The 18,879-nt window shown below is 38.7% G+C and overlaps 2 protein-coding genes across 2 annotated transcripts; one reads left to right on the forward strand and one right to left on the reverse strand.

The window, feature by feature from the left end:
* Window positions 1–2,788: 2,788 nt before the first annotated feature.
* LOC147504131 (uncharacterized) lies at window positions 2,789–4,636 on the reverse strand. The gene is made up of 2 exons (XM_086605067.1): window positions 4,403–4,636; window positions 2,789–4,066 (listed from the first exon to the last, which is right to left on the reverse strand). Exons 1-2 carry the CDS (start codon window positions 4,634–4,636, stop codon window positions 2,789–2,791), a joined length of 1,512 nt encoding a protein of 503 aa, XP_086461193.1.
* A 9,762-nt stretch (window positions 4,637–14,398) lies between these two features.
* On the forward strand, window positions 14,399–14,902 carry LOC147504132 (uncharacterized). Its single transcript, XM_086605068.1, has one exon. It carries the CDS (start codon window positions 14,399–14,401, stop codon window positions 14,900–14,902), a length of 504 nt encoding a protein of 167 aa, XP_086461194.1.
* Window positions 14,903–18,879: the final 3,977 nt, after the last annotated feature.

An 18,879-nucleotide genomic window follows, 5' to 3' on the forward strand; every position in this document is an offset into this window, starting at 1 on the left:
TGATGATCTTGTTGGATGCCTCTGCCTGTCTGTTGTCCTCGGGATTGTAAGGGGCCGAGAATCCCTGTTTCACTTTGTAGGCTTGTAAGAACTTGGCCACTTTCGCTCCCATAAATTGAGTACCATTGTCCGCGATGATTGTGTATGGCAACCCAAACCTGTAGATGATATTCTCCCATAGAAACTTGATGATTTGTGCTTCCTTAACCTGTTGCAGGGGCATGACTTCAATCCATTTTGTGAAATAATCCGTTGTCGCGAGCATGAATCTCCTTTTGCCACTGGCCATGGGCAGCAGCCCCACTATATCCATTGCCCACATAGCAAAAGGCCACGGACTTGAGACATTATGAAGGGGTTCTGCGGGGGCGAATATCAACTGGGCAAATCTTTGGCACTTGTTACATCTCTTAGCAAATTCCACAGCATCCCTCTTCATGTGGGGCCAAAAATACCCCTGTGTCAGTAGGCAATGGGCCGTTGTTCTCCCTGCTGAGTGGCTCCCGCAATCCCCCTCATGTAATTCTGCCAACACTTCACGCGATAGCCGCGGACCCAAACATTTTAACAACGGCCCATTAAAGTTTTTCCGATATAGCTCTCCTTCAAGTAAAATGTATCTCCGAGAAGTTTGCTCCCATCTCTTTCTTTCTTTTTTATCTGTCACTTCTTTCCCTGCCAAAAAGTCCTTAATTGGATCCATCCAACTCTCTTTCTCCTTCGTGATCTGACAAATCTCTAACACCTCCTCGGTGCTAAGTTTTTCCAGTCTTCCCATGCGTATTGTTCTTTCCTCCGACCAGGGATGGTGGCCGCTACATAAGCTAGGGCATCAGCATGTCTGTTCTCTCCCCAGCCTAAATGTAGGAAACGGAGTTTTGTGAACTTCGCCGACTTTTTACGCACCACCTCCAAATATCTGGCCATCCTGGGGCATCTAGCTGCGAACCCTCCGTTCGCTTGGCACACTACTAAGTTTGAATCAGAATATACTATCAGCTCTTGTACTCCCAAATCTTCGGCCATTCTTAATCCTGCAATTACTGATTCGTACTCTGCTTCATTACTGGATGCCGTGAACCCTAGTTTCATGGTTTGCTCCATTCTGCTATTGTCGGCAAAACCAATACCACCCCTATGCCGCTGCATGTATCTGTCGCCGATCCGTCCGCGAATACCCTCCACCCATTCCTCTTATCCCACGGGTCTAGGATATCTAACTCACCCTCTCGTTCTAGTTCCATAACTTTTTCCTCTCCCCAGGTGGGATCCTCTGCAGGAAACTCCGCTAGAAATTTAGCCATGGCCTGTGCCTTTTCCGCTGTCCTTATCTGATATTGTATCTCATAGGAACTCAGTATCACTACCCATTTTAACATTCTACCCGAATTTTCTGTCCTCAGTGCTTGTCTCAGAGGCAGATTTGTTACTACCACTACCACATGTGCTTCAAAGTAGGGTTTCAGTTTGAGGTTTGAGAAAACTAGCGCCAAGGCATACCTCTCAATCCTACTGTACTGCGTCTCTGCATCTAACAAAGTCTTGCTCTGAAAATACACCGGCTTCTCTATTTTGTCGACCACACACACTAGAACTGAACTAACCACATACTCTATAGCCCCCCAAGTACAAATACAACTTTTCCCCGACCTCGGGCCGTGACAGCAAAGGCGTTTTGCCCAAATATTTTTTCAAGTCCTGGAATGCATTGCCTCCTCACACTCTGCGGTCCATACAAAGTCCGGTGTACTCCTCAACAATTGATACAACGGTCTGCATTTATCGGATGACTTGGAGATGAATCTATTCAGTGCCGCGACCCTTCCTGCTAACCGCTGCACTTCCTTCACATTCTGCGGTGATGGCATCTCTATCAGGGACCTTATTTGCTCGGGATTGGCCTCGATTCCCCTATGAGTAACAATATAACCCAAAAACTTTCCTGTAGTCACCCCGAAAGTACACTTCTCCGAATTCAGTTTCAAATTATATTTACGTAGTATCTCGAAAGTTTCTCGTAACCCCTCTATATGCTCTTCTTCTGACATGCTTTTCTCCACCATGTCGTCTATATAAATTTGGATTCCCCTCCGGATCTTGCTTGCGAACATTCTTTCTCCCAACCGCTGGAAGGTTGCCCCTGCATTTTTCAAACCAAACGGCATCCTCGTATAGCAGTACATACTTCCCTCCACCACGAATGATGTCTTCTCTTGATCTGGCCCATACATCGCGACCCCATCGAGGCGTCCATGAAAGAAAAGATTTTGAACCCTGCCGTCCTGTCCACCAACTCATCTACTCGCGACATGGGATAGTTGTGCTTCGGGCACTCCAGGTTGACATCAGTAAAGTCCACGCACATACGTACTTTCCCATTCTTTTTCGGTACCGCGACTATGTTTGATAACCAGTCTGTGAACTCCACCTCTCTGATTATCCCTGCCCTTTTCAATCTGGCAATCTCTTCCCGAATCCCCTCAGCGTATTTCGGCCTGATACTTCGCATCTTTTGTCTCACTAGTTTGGCATCCTCTCTCATATGTAGGTTGTGACACGCGAACTCTGGGTCCAACCCCATAACATCCTCTATCGTCCACGCGAAGACATCTCTATTATTCGACATGAACTGTACAAACTTAGCCCTCCACTCCTCAGGCAAACTTGACCCTACCGATGTGAGCTTCTCCTCTTCCCCTACCCTAATATTCACTACCTCTATCTCATCGAGCGTCTTGGGATCCGTCGACGCCTCATCACCCCCTTCCACAGAGGTGCACTGTAGTTGCTATGCCAGCTTCTTCCTAGGGTGGGAAGTTTCTCCTTCTGACCCACCGATCAGCCGTTTCACAGTTTCTCCATGACTATTCTTGGCTGTTACCTGATCCCCGTAGACCTCATACATGCCGGTAGGTGTGGGGAACCGTATCACCTGATAATACATAGATGGGACCGCCTTCATCTCGTGAATCCACCACCTTCCGAAGATTGCATTGTATTGCGAAGCTGAATCTACTACCATAAAACGGGCGAAGACGGTCACCTGCCCCGCCGCCACGGGCAATAAGAGTTCCCCCATGGGTTCTGTCATACTCCCGTTAAATCCGTACAAATTAGTGCACGAAGGGCGCAGCTGTTTCGGGTCAACTCCCATTTCCTCCAAAGCTCCTCTGAACAACAGATCTACAACACTTCCACAATCGATCAACACCCTTTTCACCATGTAGTTTCCCATTGCCACTGTAATGACCAGCGCGTCCTCATGTGGCGAGTCCACTGCCCGTAGGTCCACGCTGCTAAAGATGATTTTATCCTTCTCTGCCGCCGAGACCTCTCTTTGCCGTGGCCTATCCGTTATTTCATTAATTTGCTGGATGCTCGCGGTCCGTTGTATCTTGTCTCTATGGGCATTATGACTCATAACTTCCCCGCTGTAAATCACATTGATGGTTCCCAGTATTCTTCCCTGCTGTGGCACTCGCTCTTCATTACGGCCGTCTCTTACAAATTCTCCCATCCTCCCTTTCTCCACCATCCTCTGTACCAACCACTTCAGAGCGTAACAGTCATTCGTCTCATGATTTCTTATATGATGGTATACATATAGTGGCTTCTCCGGTATCTCCACTGGCATAGTTCGCGGTCCTTCATACCCTGGCAGACCCTTTATTAACGGCAAGATCTCACTAAGCGGTTTGTTTAACGGAGTTTGTTCCATCTCGCGGTACGACTTCCTCTCTCTGTACTCCCTTCGGATCCCTTCCAGGCTTCCCTCCATTCGTGCTCCGTATCCGCGGTATCTACCACTTTCTTTTTCCGCCGTCCCAGATTTCCGCTGTTCCCGTTCCTTCTCCAAAGATAACACAGTCTTCCCTGACCTCTTAGAATCCTTTTGTACAAAATCTTCATATCTTATATACTTTTCCACTCGTGGATACAGCTCATGCAAAGTCGCTATCTCATTCTTTGCTACGGACTGGTGAACTCCGGTTCCCGGACGCAAGCCCCTTTCAAATGCAATCACCGCTGTCCTCTCATCCAGATTCTCTACCTTCAATGTCTCTACCTTGAATCAACACAGGAACTCCCTAACTGATTCCGCGGACCTTTGTCACACATTGAACAGAGCCGCGATGTCCACCACCCTCTTTTTCTGGTGTATGAAGTGATCTATGAACGCCTACTCCAATTCCTGAAAATTCTTAATGCTCCCCAACGGCAATCTGTAGTACCAATCCGACGCCCCCCCTTTAAGACTAGCCGGGAACATCATACACCGTAGACCATCATACCGAGCCTCCTGCCATAGCGGCATCTGCTGTCTAAAATGATGAATGTGGTAAGCCGGGTCTCCTTTACCGTCGTACCTTTCGAACCTCGGCTGGGCGAACCGTTTGGGAACCTCTGATGCCCATATGTCATCTGCTAGCGGGTTGCGGTTCAACCCATCCACCACCTGGCTGGCCGCTCCCCCACGCTCCTTCGTCTGCCGCCGGTTGGCCTCCCTATCATTATCTATCATTTCTTGGACTTGCTCCATTGTTAACCCCGCCACCGGATTTTCCACTAGGTTCTGTCCAGGCTCCTCCTTGTCTCCAGATTCCTCACTTCGTTCTTCCCCTGCCTCCTCCTCCATCTTCTCTCTCTCTCTCCAGCTCATTGTTTTCCTCTCTCAGCCTTTCGATCTCTTCACGCATCAGACGCGCCTTTTCCGCCGCTCGCCCTTCTTCCCGTTCCTCCCCCTCCTCAATCACAGCTTCCGGAGTCGGCTCCTGGACTCTAACCTTCTTTAGCCTACCCACTGCTCTCTTCGGTGCCATTTCTGTGTTGCTCTTCTCTCGTTCTCCACAGATGGCTCCAAAATGTATAGACCCCTAACTCACAATCACATAAATGTACAGTCCCCTCTCCACTATTACACGTCCTCACCCTTTTTCTTTCTTTCTTCTCTCTCTTTCCTGTTTCCTCTCCACTCTTTTCTCTAGCGGCCCCCCTTTTCCTCAACATCTTCTCCTTTTTATATCCCTCCTCCTTTCCCCTGGACCGTCCATCTGTTTTGTCATCTTACGACCCCCATGTCGACCGTACACCTGCCACCGTGGACTAGAGTTTTGCGGCCTTGATCCGCTGCTCCTCCTTGCCCTTACATATGTTGCTTCATATCTGCTACACCGCGGACTTGGTCCAATATGTCCACATCAGGTCACTACAATAACTTCATAATTTCATTTCACATTTGCTGCTGAAACATGCGTAGCACGTGCATGCTGCTAGTTAAATTAAAGAGTTAAAGAGAATGGTTCGGTGAACAGTAGTTAATTCCGATTATACCCCTATCCGGTTTCGACTATTACGGTCATGTTAGAAATGTCGTTTGTAATAACATATATGAGGGAGGGGTAAACCCACCCATTTGTACAGTGAAATTCAAACACTTCTCCCTTAATTTATCACACTGCCCTCAATTTTCCAAACAATTATGAGCTTATCACTGACCGAAAGTTGTATTTTTGTGCTGCCCGGCCCAAACCAACTAACCGCACACGTGGCGTAGACATGTGTCAGTAAACTAGTAATGTTTATATCTTGATGTAAAACATCTTTCTCTTGGATGTAATCATTTACTTTTAACAAAAAATAAACATGATTACCTTCATGAAATTATATATATAAACAAAAAAAAATTAAAGCACTTATTTAATATTTGATATTTGTGCATTGCTAGAAAAGTGGATGTTGATGATGTCAAATAGCCTATTCACGTGACACTTTTTATTTTCTTAATTTCATATGGCTTTCTTCTGTGTCGTTGTTAGAAAATAATATCAAGTGAAATAACATGGAAACAATTTTATATTCGAAACACATAAACACAATTTGTCAATCTCTATTAGTAAAGTACACTATAATTAACCTGACCTTTTAAATTAGACCAACCTTTTATCTACCACTAAATACCCTTGATTAGATATTAAAATAAAATATTCAATGCCTTTAAAAAGGACTATTCTGTCATTTCGATTTTTATTTCCATTTATACCCTTAAGTTTTAACACACTCACAAAGGAGTTTCGTGTAAATTTAGGTTGAAAACCAAATGCATGCACTATATGAATTGTACGCCAATATTTATTAGTCATAAATTAAGACTTAAATTACCATAAATATACTAATCCTATCCCTTTTCGTCTCCCTCTCAATCTCTACGTATCCCTCCCAAAAACCAACAAAAAAATCCAATTCTTCAAAACAGTCCCAATTCTTCATCAAGAACAAAAAAAAAACAATTTTATTATATATAAATCCCGTTCATGGTCATCATCAATGTCTTCATCACCTTCTACTTCCATGAATTCTAAGACGCATAGAAGACTTCCAAGTTCTCTGTCGACGTCATCTTTTGACTATAGGGGAGATTATGAAGAACCAACCTTGGGATCACCAACTTCAACTCTTTTGCTTTCAAAGAATGTTAGTCACAAAATCAAGTGGTGGCTTCAAAGGTTGTTACTCTATGGTGATCATTAAAAATGCTTTCTCCTCAATGATTGGTGGTCATGGATCTAATGGGCATCGCCAAGGTCTGCATAGAGATTTTGTTTCCTGTTTAATTATGATCTTCTCTCTAATATCTTTGTGAGGGTCCCCGATTTTTCATGAAATGTATAATTATGGTACGGTAGTAGCTCAACTACCGTAAAAAGCTAGGCAAAAATATTGTGAAACCGTCTGTATGGTAGTGAATCTTGTGATCCTATAAACGAAATAATGTTTGTCCAATCTTCACATTATTTTGGTTGTCTTTCTTTTGATCGATCTTCTTTGGATTTTGTCATTCAGCAAAATATTTGTATATGTAAAAGGTAACACAGACTTTATGCAGAGAGTCAACAATTGTAGCTTACTTAATTTGGGAGAATGATATGATAAACTATTTAGATACACCGTGTATAATGACAACTCGGATTGAGCAATGGAAGGTTGCTCACAAGGTAACATCAGGAACTTTCCGACTCTCTGCATGAACTGAGAGTCGGAAAGTTCAGGATCTTTTAGTCAGGAAAATATGTGAGCAACCTGACCTGAAAGCATCCTAAATTATTATTAACTCCTGAACGTATGTTTACAATCAGTTCTCTTTGCTCGCTGTTCAGGATCTTTTAGGAAATCCGTCGACCCATTGTACCCTGGTGGCAGTTTCGACCCTCTAGGATTGGCTGATGATCCTGAGGCTTTTACTGAATTGAAGGTAAAGGAGCTTAAGAATGGGAGATTAGCTATGTTCTCTGTGTTTGAATTTTTTGTTCAAGCAATTGTAACTGGGAAGGGTTGAGAAGATAACTAATACTATATAATTGATTACTGGGCCTCATGGTCATAGGGGTGTTGTCAGGGCTCTTGCTTCCGAATCTTAAGGTAACCATTATTTCTCCGCCATATTTTTTTTATGTTAACTTTGATGTGAGAGTTGAGATTTTTTGCGTGATTGTTATGTGGGATACTCCATTTTTTGTCGTTCTATATGTCAGTTGGGTGTTTTAGGGATTAATTAGATTATGTGTTTGAAGTATATTTGTTAATTTGAGTGGTTTGATTTTTACAAATTTTGGATTCAATATACACGCAAAGTAATTGTTACATGATTCACAATTACACACTACATTATATTTTTATTATTTACTGCTTTTATGAATTTATGGCTGCCATTCATAAAGTCCGGGCCATCCATATCTTCACAAAAAATATGGAGCAGTACTTCCATTAACTTTACAGTCTGCGTACTATAAAATTCAGCATAGTATTAGCTGATGAGACTTGGTGGGTTCACATATTCAAAGATGAAATCAAGCATTATGATAACGGGTGTGTGGGAATTCGAATAGCCATTTACCCCGTATTTGAGCCCCAATGCGGCCAAGTGTTAGACAATGACTCTTAACACTTAGTCTTCATTGCATTGAGAATGTACCTAGACTCCTAGAGAGTAGATACCTGATCGTCCAGTCTTAGGCCCAAATTCGTATTTTCTTTTCTTCCCACTGAATGCCGTGTCTCCCTTGCTATAATAAGAACTTACCATGGGACAAGGAAACTCCATTGATTTATAGATAAATAACCAAGTTCTGATTGCAGTTGTGATAGCCTTTCCATCTTATGGTCTTAAACATATCAATTTAATTTGCATTTAATAAGTTCCACTTGCCAGTACTCACCGTTCTATGTTACTGCTCTTCTGCCAGTCTATTTTTTGTTTCTACTTTAGTTTTACAGTCATCTCAACCTGGAGTAAAACCATGCTCTGTTTAGTCCTCTAAACCGACATTGCATTCTGCTCAGCTTTCCCAGCTGATTTTTTTTAGCTTTTTTTTTTTTTTTTTTTTTTTTTTTTTTGGCTTTTGGATGCTACCTTTTCTGTATGAGGCCGAGCTAATCTTAGAATTGTAAGTTCTACATACTGCTTTGGGGAATTAGCTCCTACGGTTTTAAGCTCCCATCCTAACCCGATCCATCTTGCTTGGGAGGTCTTCATTACGGCCATTGTCTTTGTCTTCTAAATTTATTTTTATTCAAGTAAATGCAGGAAGCTTCGATTGAAGAAGCCAAACCAAATCTTTAAACGTCAAATTCTGCGTCATTGACGCTAAAGACCTTATTAATTGTCTCAAATCATTCCACCGGGGAAAACGAGTTAGGATGCTTAGCTACTTAAAATTGTTACGCTCTTCATGTATTCATATTGGTTTTCTGGATTATAATTTTGTTACTTTGCAATCTATCTTTGCTTTCGACAAAATAAATAACCTTTGATTTCCTATACTTTTACCTTTTTGGTGGAGTCGTGTATACAACATAGAAATGATGCAATAGACACATTTATGAGTATGTTCTTCATAATAAGATAACCAGGAGTGTGTATTAAATTCATTTCAATGTGTTCTTCTTGGCAATATCATGCTTCTTCTTGCCTCTCATAAGTTTTACCATCTGTAGGTGCATCCAAGAAAATGTGGCCCTATGAAGATGGGTTTTTTTATCCAATGAGAAATTTGTTTCTTGATCTATGAGGCTTTGCAGCTTGAAATTGAAGATGATAATACAAGATTACTCATTTTTGTTTGATATCTTTTTGACAATTTATTATCCCGCCTTCATTTTAAATGGATGCCTACAAAGTTTTTCCATCGATGTGGCGGGGTAATGTTCAATGAGTGCATGCTCCTTCCGACAAGATATTATTAGTAACTGGGACATGAATTTTCCCTTTCCCTGAAGTATACCACGTAAACCATGACGTTGAATTCTGAGGTTGCCACTCTAATTTATCAATGCAAATGCTTGCTCCACTCTTTGATTCTCCAAGCATTCATTTAGAGGAGTTCTTTTCGTGTTAAAAAGATATTGCAAAAGTCATTATATAAAATGTTGTCATAGCACTTTTAGATACTTGTTTGGTTCGCATGAATCAAGAAAGTGTACCTACAAAGCGTTGCAATTATGTGTTCTAGAGATATGAATATTCAAGTTGCTCAATTTTCGGTAGGCTTAGTTTTGCACTTTTTGGCGGTCATTATTGTGGTCATCGCTGAATTATGCGCAACCTTTTGGCACACGAGCCAAAACAAAGGAGTGCTAAATAGCAGGCCTTTAAACCAAATATTAGATGGCAGCTAATCGGGGATTCCCTTTTGGATTAGTTTGGGTCAAGCTGCGATCGCACCACTCTAAAATCGTTAAACAATTTTCCGTGCAATGCGATAAAAGTAAAGAGATGGATATGCTCAAGAAAAACGGAGTTAAGAAGCAAGAAAGATAGTTTGCTCATTGTCTTTCTATGGGTATCCACTTTCCCAGGCTTAGTAACTGTTCCAAATGCACAAAATTCAACTTTATTAAGGCAATCTAATCTGCTTGTGAGCTAATAGACGTGGCAAGTAATTTAATTTTGGCTTTTATAAAATAATAAAACATGGGTTTATACTTTATATAGCCTTTTATATGGTGCTCCTAATTTGTAATGGAAGTGGATGGACTCGGTGTTCAGTTGGGAAACTGCCTCTATAAATACAGTTAATACACTAGCTTCTACACCTTCAGACTTTCATCACGCATGCATATATAGTTCCATATACTACAATTTTCATTTTAATGATTAGGAAAGCTCTAATTAAAACTACTTCCTATTAAGGAAAATAACTTGCTTTGTTGCCCCAATTCACCGCATAAACATTATTCTTTATCTTCAAAGGGCCTTCTTCATACATGGGTCATGGGGACCTTATACATTTGATAACAATACCATAAGTTATTGCAAAGATTACACTTTGCTTGGTGTGTCAATGTTAGACGGTAATGACATTATGGAAATGCACAGTAGAAATGTCATTTCCAAAATTTTCTCCATGCTCCTTGCTAAGTGAATTTTTGTAAGAAACACTCACAAGCATGGATAATAAATTGGAGAAAATGCTTTCGATTACACAATAAAATGATCAGAACCATGAATATACACTACATAGTCTTAGGAGCCAAATGAAACAAAAATGTAAGTTTAACTTTTGCAAATAAAATAAATAAGGTTAATCTACAATCATTGCAGATTTACATGGGAAAACCTAATGAAAAGTTTAATATTTGGAAGCCTAAAAGCGTTACATAAACAAAACCTTAGAAAAAATATTTGAAGTTGTAGATACTACTGAGTCAATAAAGCTACCAAATATCCTACTGGTTGTGGAATTAGTCCGATCTAAAGAAATGGGTAGGAATATTGCGACAACACCAAAAGAGCCATAGCATCTTTTTCCTATAAACAACTCAAATGCTTTGGTCAAGCGTGTAGGAATCGAGTAATTATGAAATGCTTTCGAATAAATAAGAGAATATCAAGTTGCAGTTCTCACTTAATAGAAAATAAATTTTATGAAAGATAATCTGTGTTGAAATTTCTTCATGCCCCTTCGCTATGAACTCTTTGGCGGATGAAACTTACAAGCATGGAGTATAAACGATTTCAATTGCAAGAAGAATATAACTGGCAAGTAAGGATAGTGGCAATAAATTAAACGCATCATTTTTCTCATTTTGAACTCCATCTAGGAGTCTATCCGATCTGCCGTAGGAGAATTCAATTGGTTTTAGATTGTTCATAGTAGATTCCTAGACTATTGTTCAAGTTGAGTCCTGCATGGATTGGCTAGCTGCATATTTGGCTCCGACATGGTCAAACACAATTCGGTCTTAGTTCCACAACCATTCAATTCGTGCTCTCCCGCTACTACATACTATGCTTCTCACCATTGATAAAGGGAAAATGATAGAGTCCTACAACTTATTTTTGTTAGTAACAAGCTCAACATATTATGTGGCGTCGAGGTTGCAACTTCATTAATATAGCTGTTAGATTACCTCCGATTCTCTAAATGTCAGAACTAAATGATGCAAAAGAACAGTAAAAGAAGAGTATTAGCGATTGTAGATGCACCTTACATAACTTGAGCAATGATTCAAAGAACCCCCTCGTAGCATCACCAAAACCAATTTCTTTATTCCCGATTTGTTTTAAGCTTTTTGATTTTAATTTTTTCCCCTGTGTTTGTTTAATCAAATTATTCATAGGGTCATTGATTCGTTGTTTGGCCTGTTTTTTCCCTTGATAGTTTGGAGGCTATGAATGACGCGTTCATCTACTTATTTTAGGTTAGGTGATGGATTCGTGTCGATTTTTCATGGGTTTCTAGGACCAGGTGACATTGATGCTGAGCAATGTCAGGTAAGTTACATTTCTTTTTGATTTAGTTTGTTTCATCCCTGTTGTATCTAACTTTAACTTTTTATGCATTAATTTAAATGAACAACAATAAGAACCAATAAGAACATCTGCTATGGAACAAATGCATCTACCGTCTGAACTTTCAAACATACACATTTCTCTGGAACGGATATGGTCGCTTCTACCAATTTAATAGCATTACAACTGGATAACATAAACAAAGCAATTGACTTTACGTTAGAAATATAACCTCGAAGGCAGCCAAGAATTCTTAAAGGGATTCAAAAGTAGCTGTGGCCCCTCTTAATTTCATAGGACATTATGTTTCTAAAACCTCAGAAAGAATATCTTGCAATAACTGAAAAAGTAGCTTAGAGCCAACATTGTTAGCCTCTAACGCACCTTAAACATACTATACGCAGAAAACACATGGAAGCATACCGTAATATAGATTCAATTATTTGTTGATTAATGAATTTCTACCTGTTGTTTCAGGGGTGATTTTGCGACTTTGCTGACTTTTGTTCCAAACTATTCGGTGACAGGGTCAAGAAGTGGGATTCCGTAAGTGAGCCTTCAATCTTGGCTACTCATGGCTACTAAATGGAATTAATGCTCCTGGTAGACGTTCACCACCAAACGTCAACTGTACATCAAAGTAACCAAATAGTGGTTCATGTATGGAAGCCACCTTGAATTGATGCTACTGCAGCATGTTTTAAGAAGGACCGATGGTGCCCAAACATTTTGATATACAAAAACACCGTTCTTCTTATATTTAATAACAATCAACGTGACCTATACCTCATGTGAGATCTTATATTTCTATTATTGCTACCGTGATCGTGCCATTACATCTCTTCACTTTTCTTGCTGTTTTTTCCAAGATATTATTATTGCTTATTTTGTTTTATTTTTAAACGTCATATTGATTCAGTAGACAATACGTGAGCAAGTTATCATTTCTTGCCAATATCTATATACGTATTTTCAGTTCAATTAGTATATTCGTCCAATTGTTAGATTCACATTGTAGTATACCAACTACGCCTAATGTGTACATTTGAACCACAATAGAAGAAAAGTTACTAATCTGCACCTCAAAACACAATTGCAGACATAGTAAATAATTGCACGCCAATTTCTTTTTAACATCGCGTGCATTGCACGTGCATCTTGCTAGTATTATTAATTAGTTGTAATGCATACTATCTCATACGTACACTAGCATGTGAGTTTAATAGATAGTTATACCGCCAATTACAAAAATTGAATTGAAAGTTGCAAAATCGGAACATGAAATTGTCAAATAAAATGACATCGTTTTTTCACAAGTAATTACTTGTGAGAATTGAACCGCAACCTACACTTGATCACCCCTACTTTAAGCCAGCAGGTATAAAACATGATGCTTTGTTAGGTACTAGCAATTACCCGTGACTAAGCTTGATAAGAAAAACACATACATAATGTTGCGACAACATGTTACGTTATTATATTAAATATGATTTATTTCTGTCGTATTTTAAACCCTTGCATGCCAAATCATTTGAAATCCTAGTATTCTAGATCACCATACCCTCATGTTTGAATAGATTAACTTTGCAGGTAAATATTAGCTTTTTTTTTAAAAAAAAAATGCATCATAAGCTATCAATTGAGAAATTAATAAAGTATATTGTGTTTTAAACATATTAACGCATTTTAAACATATTACATATCAATTGTAATTATATCACCCCGGCTTGTGCTTTGATGCCTCGCATGCCATTTATCGAGAAATTAAAAGGATTGTATGTTCAAAGCTATATATACATACCCGTGTTGTTAATAAAGCTTCTTACGCTCAACTATGTACCCCATGTGTTTCAAAGCCTTATCGAACCAGTTTATATAGCTAAAAAGATTTTTTTTTAGGTAACTATTTGTGTTTTGTTGAATCAACTCCCAAAATCATATGCAACTACTTATCACCAGCAAAAAAGTAACCCGTCTCTTATCTCACAACTATAAAATAGTTATAGTGGTAATGTCTGCCTTTGTCTTATATAGATGGTCAAATGTGAAAAATATAGAACTATTGAAGTGAATAAAACCCCAACATTTTCCTTCGTCTAAAATAATAAAGAACATTAAAATCAATATATATGCTGTGAAGAATTAATATTGAACAAAGGCTAGCTAGCTTCAAATATATATGTCAAATATATGTTATTGAAAACTAACAATGTGTTTATATATGGACTGAAAACTTTACAAAGATTAAAGGAGTGGAATGTGGTCACCAGCGATACTTGTGTCTTACGCAACAGTGGAGTTGAAATGGAAGAGCATCTATTCTTTCATTGTACATACAGTCAAGAAATATGGGGAGGGCTGTTGAAGAAAGGAGACTACAATAGGAGAAGGAAACAGCTGTGGCAGCTAGAAATAGAGTGGATTCAAACAAAAGCATTAGGGAAGGGTGGGTTTCAGGATGTGTTGAGGTTATTGTTTACAGGGTTCATCTATTGGACATGGAAATAGAGGAACTCAAGATGTTTCGATCATAAGTATGCAGATGCAGAGCAAGTAAAAGAGCTGATAGTGAAGGATGTGAAAACAAAGCTGAGCACGATTACACTCAAGATGGAAGGAGCAGATAGAGAGAGGTTCCAACAGTTGTGGAATAAAAGCCCACAGTCAGAGGCCAAAAAGCAAATTAAGTGCAAATGGGAAAAGGCAGCACAAGGAAACCATTCACTGAATACAGATGGAAGTGTACAAGGAGAGCGAGGGCAATGGGCATCAGTGATTCGCGATAATATGGGAGAAGTAAAGGTAGCAGCGCATGGAGTCTTGCAGTACAACACAATTGCCTTGGTGGAGCTGGAAGGACTTGAGCAAAGGATCAGGCTAGCATTGAAACACAACATAAAAAGAATAGAAGCCCAAACAGACTCACAGAATGTAGTGGGCTTTATCATAAACAAAAAGTACCCATGGCGAGCAAAGAGATTGATTGGAAGCATACAAGACATGAAGACAGACCTTACTTTTTTCTCTTTAAAGTTTATTTTTAGAGAAGTAAATAAGTTAGCAGATGCACTAACAGCAAAGTGCCCTAATGTGAGATATAGAAATTGTATCTAGTTCCTTTGCAGAAGATATTAAAAAAATTGCATATGAAGATGCACTAGGGAGAGAGTACATGAGAATGTAATGAACAAGCTATTATTTTATTAATAAGAGGGGTAGGGGACCTTGTTAACAACCTCACTTACCAACCCCAAAAAAAAAAACAATGTGTTTATATGTGTTAGGTGTTTGTGGGCTATATATTTCGGTGGTGATTATCGGATTTGCCTATGGTTTCCATGCCACTGGATCCTCCACACACTTGCTTCCACTCCGCACATGCTATAGGGTCCCAAGAGGTTTATTCTTTGCCGGCGGCTTGCGGTGTGTTTGAGGGTCCAGGAAGATTGGTTGCGGTAATGTTCTATTTGCCTTCAAGCCCAAAAGATCAAGGGGCCACAATGGTGAATCAAACCACGTACTTTGACCAATGTGTAGTTTTGATCCTAGTATTATGTAGTATATTTTAAGTATGAATCAATATTGTATCAACCGAATCAATGCTGAGTGTGCAACTTAAACTGCATGTTGTAGTTTACTGAAATTGTCAAATTTATTTGTGGGATAATGTACTTATTTTCATGCCATTCTTTGTGAACTTAAATACTTGTAGAATTATAATTTTGCAGATGCATGAATATAATGTTTTTCTTTTTAAAACAATAAGATAGGGTTAAGAAGACCCCCACCTGCATAGATTAACCAAATCGTACATAATTGGTTCCTAATGCGTCCTCCTCTATGAGATTATTAAGATCTCTACCTATGGGAGGTCCATAATGCATTAGTTCATTAAAATGTGAAGGATCTAGTCCTGTAAGATGATCTGCAAGCCTATTGGCCTCTCTAAAAACATGTGAAAATTTACAACTCAGGAATTTTAGAGCAATGAATGAATGTTACCAAATATTATGTTTGGGACACCATTAAGGTAGTTGTATTACTTGGTAGTGCCCTTACCAAACCCCTTGCTAACTTGGGTTGTGCTGATGCTCAATTACAATTTATGCCGACTTATTGCGTTTGCAACTTCTCCAGTCGCCCATTGGTAAGCACTCAAATATGTATTCTTATCCCTTACAATGCTTAAATAATGTCAATTATGTGTTCAATAATGAAGTAAACTCATGTTCTTATTGCTTTTATAGGATGCAACCCCGAATTGGCTGGATGAAGACTCTTAAAAGAGGACATTTAGTGCCAAATGGAGCTTAAAAGAGCATATCTTATGGAAGCACAAACTAATTGGAAAAGAAACCTCAAAGTCAACGGTCAGAGTCAATGCTTAAAGTCAACACTCAAGGCTCAAGGACCCCTCAAGACCCAAAACTCAAAGACACTCTTCAAAGACCCAAGCTTCAAAGACTTTTTAATTAAGGCCCAAAGACTCAAAGACTTGGGCTCAACCCAAAATCCCAAAAATGGAATCTTCCTTTATTCTTATCTATTTAGGTGTTCAAAAATCAAAGAAAAAGAAGACAAAATTTCAAGTTGTCACTAGAATAGAAAAGAAAATGCTTCAGAATGGAATAGAAGATTAAGGAATAATGTGGAAGAATAGAGAGGGGTAAATTTGTAAACTCCATAAAATCGCTACAAATCTAGGGCTGTCAATGAGCCAGACCTGAACAAGACATACCTAGGTCTAGGCCCGGCCCAGAGTATATATGAACTTTCGAGTCCAAGTCCAATCTAGGTCCTATTGGACTAGTTTGGATTCGGGCCAGGCCTAGGTCCGTTAGCAATACATGGAAAATGTTATTTTTTTCTAAAAATTGATCAAATTTGTAAGTGGCAAGAGTTGAACAGTCATCTCCTATGTGGCAAGCAAAACACTAACCAACTTGTCTTTCAATTTTCTATGTGCCCTATTAGTAAACTAGAATTTAACCCATGGCGATGCCACTCGATTGTTATTATGGGTGAATTTATTGAATCAAATGCCATTTTACACCAATTTATTTTAAAAACATTTAGCATGGTTTCCCTTTTTTTTTGACATATGAAATGAACCTGTATGTATCATATTGATATTAGACATGATATAGATTATAAATAACTTCACATGACAATGCGCCAATTTAGTTATTTATAAATTCATTTTTCAAAGCATACAACAACTCAAAAAATGTCTAAGAAGACACTGAAAAGAATTATAGAGCAACACTATGAACTATGACAATAACTTAACGAAATTTCGAAATCGTTATCATCAAGCAATTCAAACCACCAAGAACAAAAAATATACAGTAAGCACCCACATTCGTTATGATGGCACATGAAACCATATGCAAATCTGACTAGTAAGCACCGCAGATTATCGGCAAGTATGGATAGCTTTCTCTATTGATCAATGCTATTCATTCGTAATTTTGAAGTTAAAAAATAGAGAGGCTTCATTTCATATTCATTTAATTCCCTACATCATCACACAACCAATTAAATAATGGCCAAAGATAATCAATGCTCAAATGGTACCCCACAAAAACAGTAGTGCTTAGTCTTCACTGACCATGCATACTCCTTAACTTTCTAGTGCATACACCTTTGATAGAAAGAGTGTGAGCATCCAACACAAATACCTTGGTGTCTAATGTACAATAAATTTTTTGAGATGAATTGGTGTTCCTAGCGTGGGCATTCCACAACGTAAATACATGGTACTATTGAACTAATAACCTTTTGAACTACATTATCTCAAAGTCATACAAAGTATTAAAAATTGAGTCCATTCCTTGCATGAGATAACCTGCCAAAACATTTATTTTAAGTTTCTGATAAGTTCGCTCATACACTCATTTAGAGGCTCCATTCTAGATTGTAAAGTTGATCGATACAAAAGAAATAATAAATAATAATAATAAAAATACTCTAGCTAGCTTTCTCAAGGAATATGGTGGATTGTAGTCGCCAGTCGGTATAAGTCGACAGGGTAGCACTAGTGAATTGCTAGGAATAAGGCAATAAAGTAACAATCAAACTAAGAATTAAAGACTCACATAAGATTTGGATGAAAACACCTTCTATTGCCATTAGAAAATATTTTTTATATGTAAATTATTTGCATGAACGCAAAGGGGTAGATCTAAGATACAATGTGTTATTATAACTATTATGAGCAGATTTGGTATAGGCAGAACTTTAGAAGCTTAGGTAGGCTTTGGCACAACCTAACTGCCTAGAGTAGCCTTAAGCAAGACGAAAAACTCTAACAGATTGCAAATCGTATTGTTGGTTCTCATCTTTTGTTAAAAGGATGGAACACCCAGTCCAACTGAAAAACACTTAGTTCTTATCTTCTAGCTTGGATTCTGCTTACCCCTTCAGAAATCTCTCATCGAATCAGACCAGAAATATATGTATTAAGAAATTTATAGCAATAATTCAATAAATTCTAGCTATAACTGTAACTATAATATACCAAAAACTAAACGATACATATTTTCAAAAGATGTAATGGAGCAGCAGATTGACTTGCTAACAATGCTATATGTATTCATCACTGATCACATATAGTGATGCACAATGGCAGACTTTATATATAGCTCGTAAGATATCTAGATATTTGTAAGGATATAGATAGATACATAACATATAGATTCCCATGTGTAAAAAAAGTTGCATAATCTATAAATAGATGTACATAAAAAGGTATCTACTGAATTTACTTGAAAGAGCAGCAGTTCTCACACATTTTATTCATCACCAAACACATTAGTTTTAATTGTAACAGTACATCAAAGGGCTTGAGCATGATCGAAGTACTTGAATGAACCTGAATGATTGGATTGAAGGGAGCCTGATCGAAAAGAGCAATAAACAAACAAAAACAAAATCCACAAAATTAAAGTTAGTACAAAGACTTATAGCTAAATGAAAATTACTATTACTGCAATATGAGCATTTGAAATATATATTAGAAATATCAAACAACACATATTACTCATGACATTAGCATTGTGGCCGCAGTGCAATGATTCGATCACCTGCAC

This window comes from Coptis chinensis, chromosome 4 (assembly GCF_015680905.1).
Source record: "Coptis chinensis isolate HL-2020 chromosome 4, ASM1568090v1, whole genome shotgun sequence".
NCBI classification, from domain to species: domain Eukaryota; kingdom Viridiplantae; phylum Streptophyta; class Magnoliopsida; order Ranunculales; family Ranunculaceae; genus Coptis; species Coptis chinensis.

Coding starts and splice junctions, on each gene's coding strand:
- LOC147504131 (XM_086605067.1), bottom strand. CDS start 4,636: ATGGAGGAGGAGGCAGGGGAAGAACGAAGTGAGGAATCTGGAGACAAG. Junction 4,067..4,402: donor ATGACATATGGGCATCAGAG/GTTCCCAAACGG, acceptor TGTTGATTCAAG/GTAGAGACATTGAAGGTAGA.
- LOC147504132 (XM_086605068.1), top strand. CDS start 14,399: ATGGAAGGAGCAGATAGAGAGAGGTTCCAACAGTTGTGGAATAAAAGC.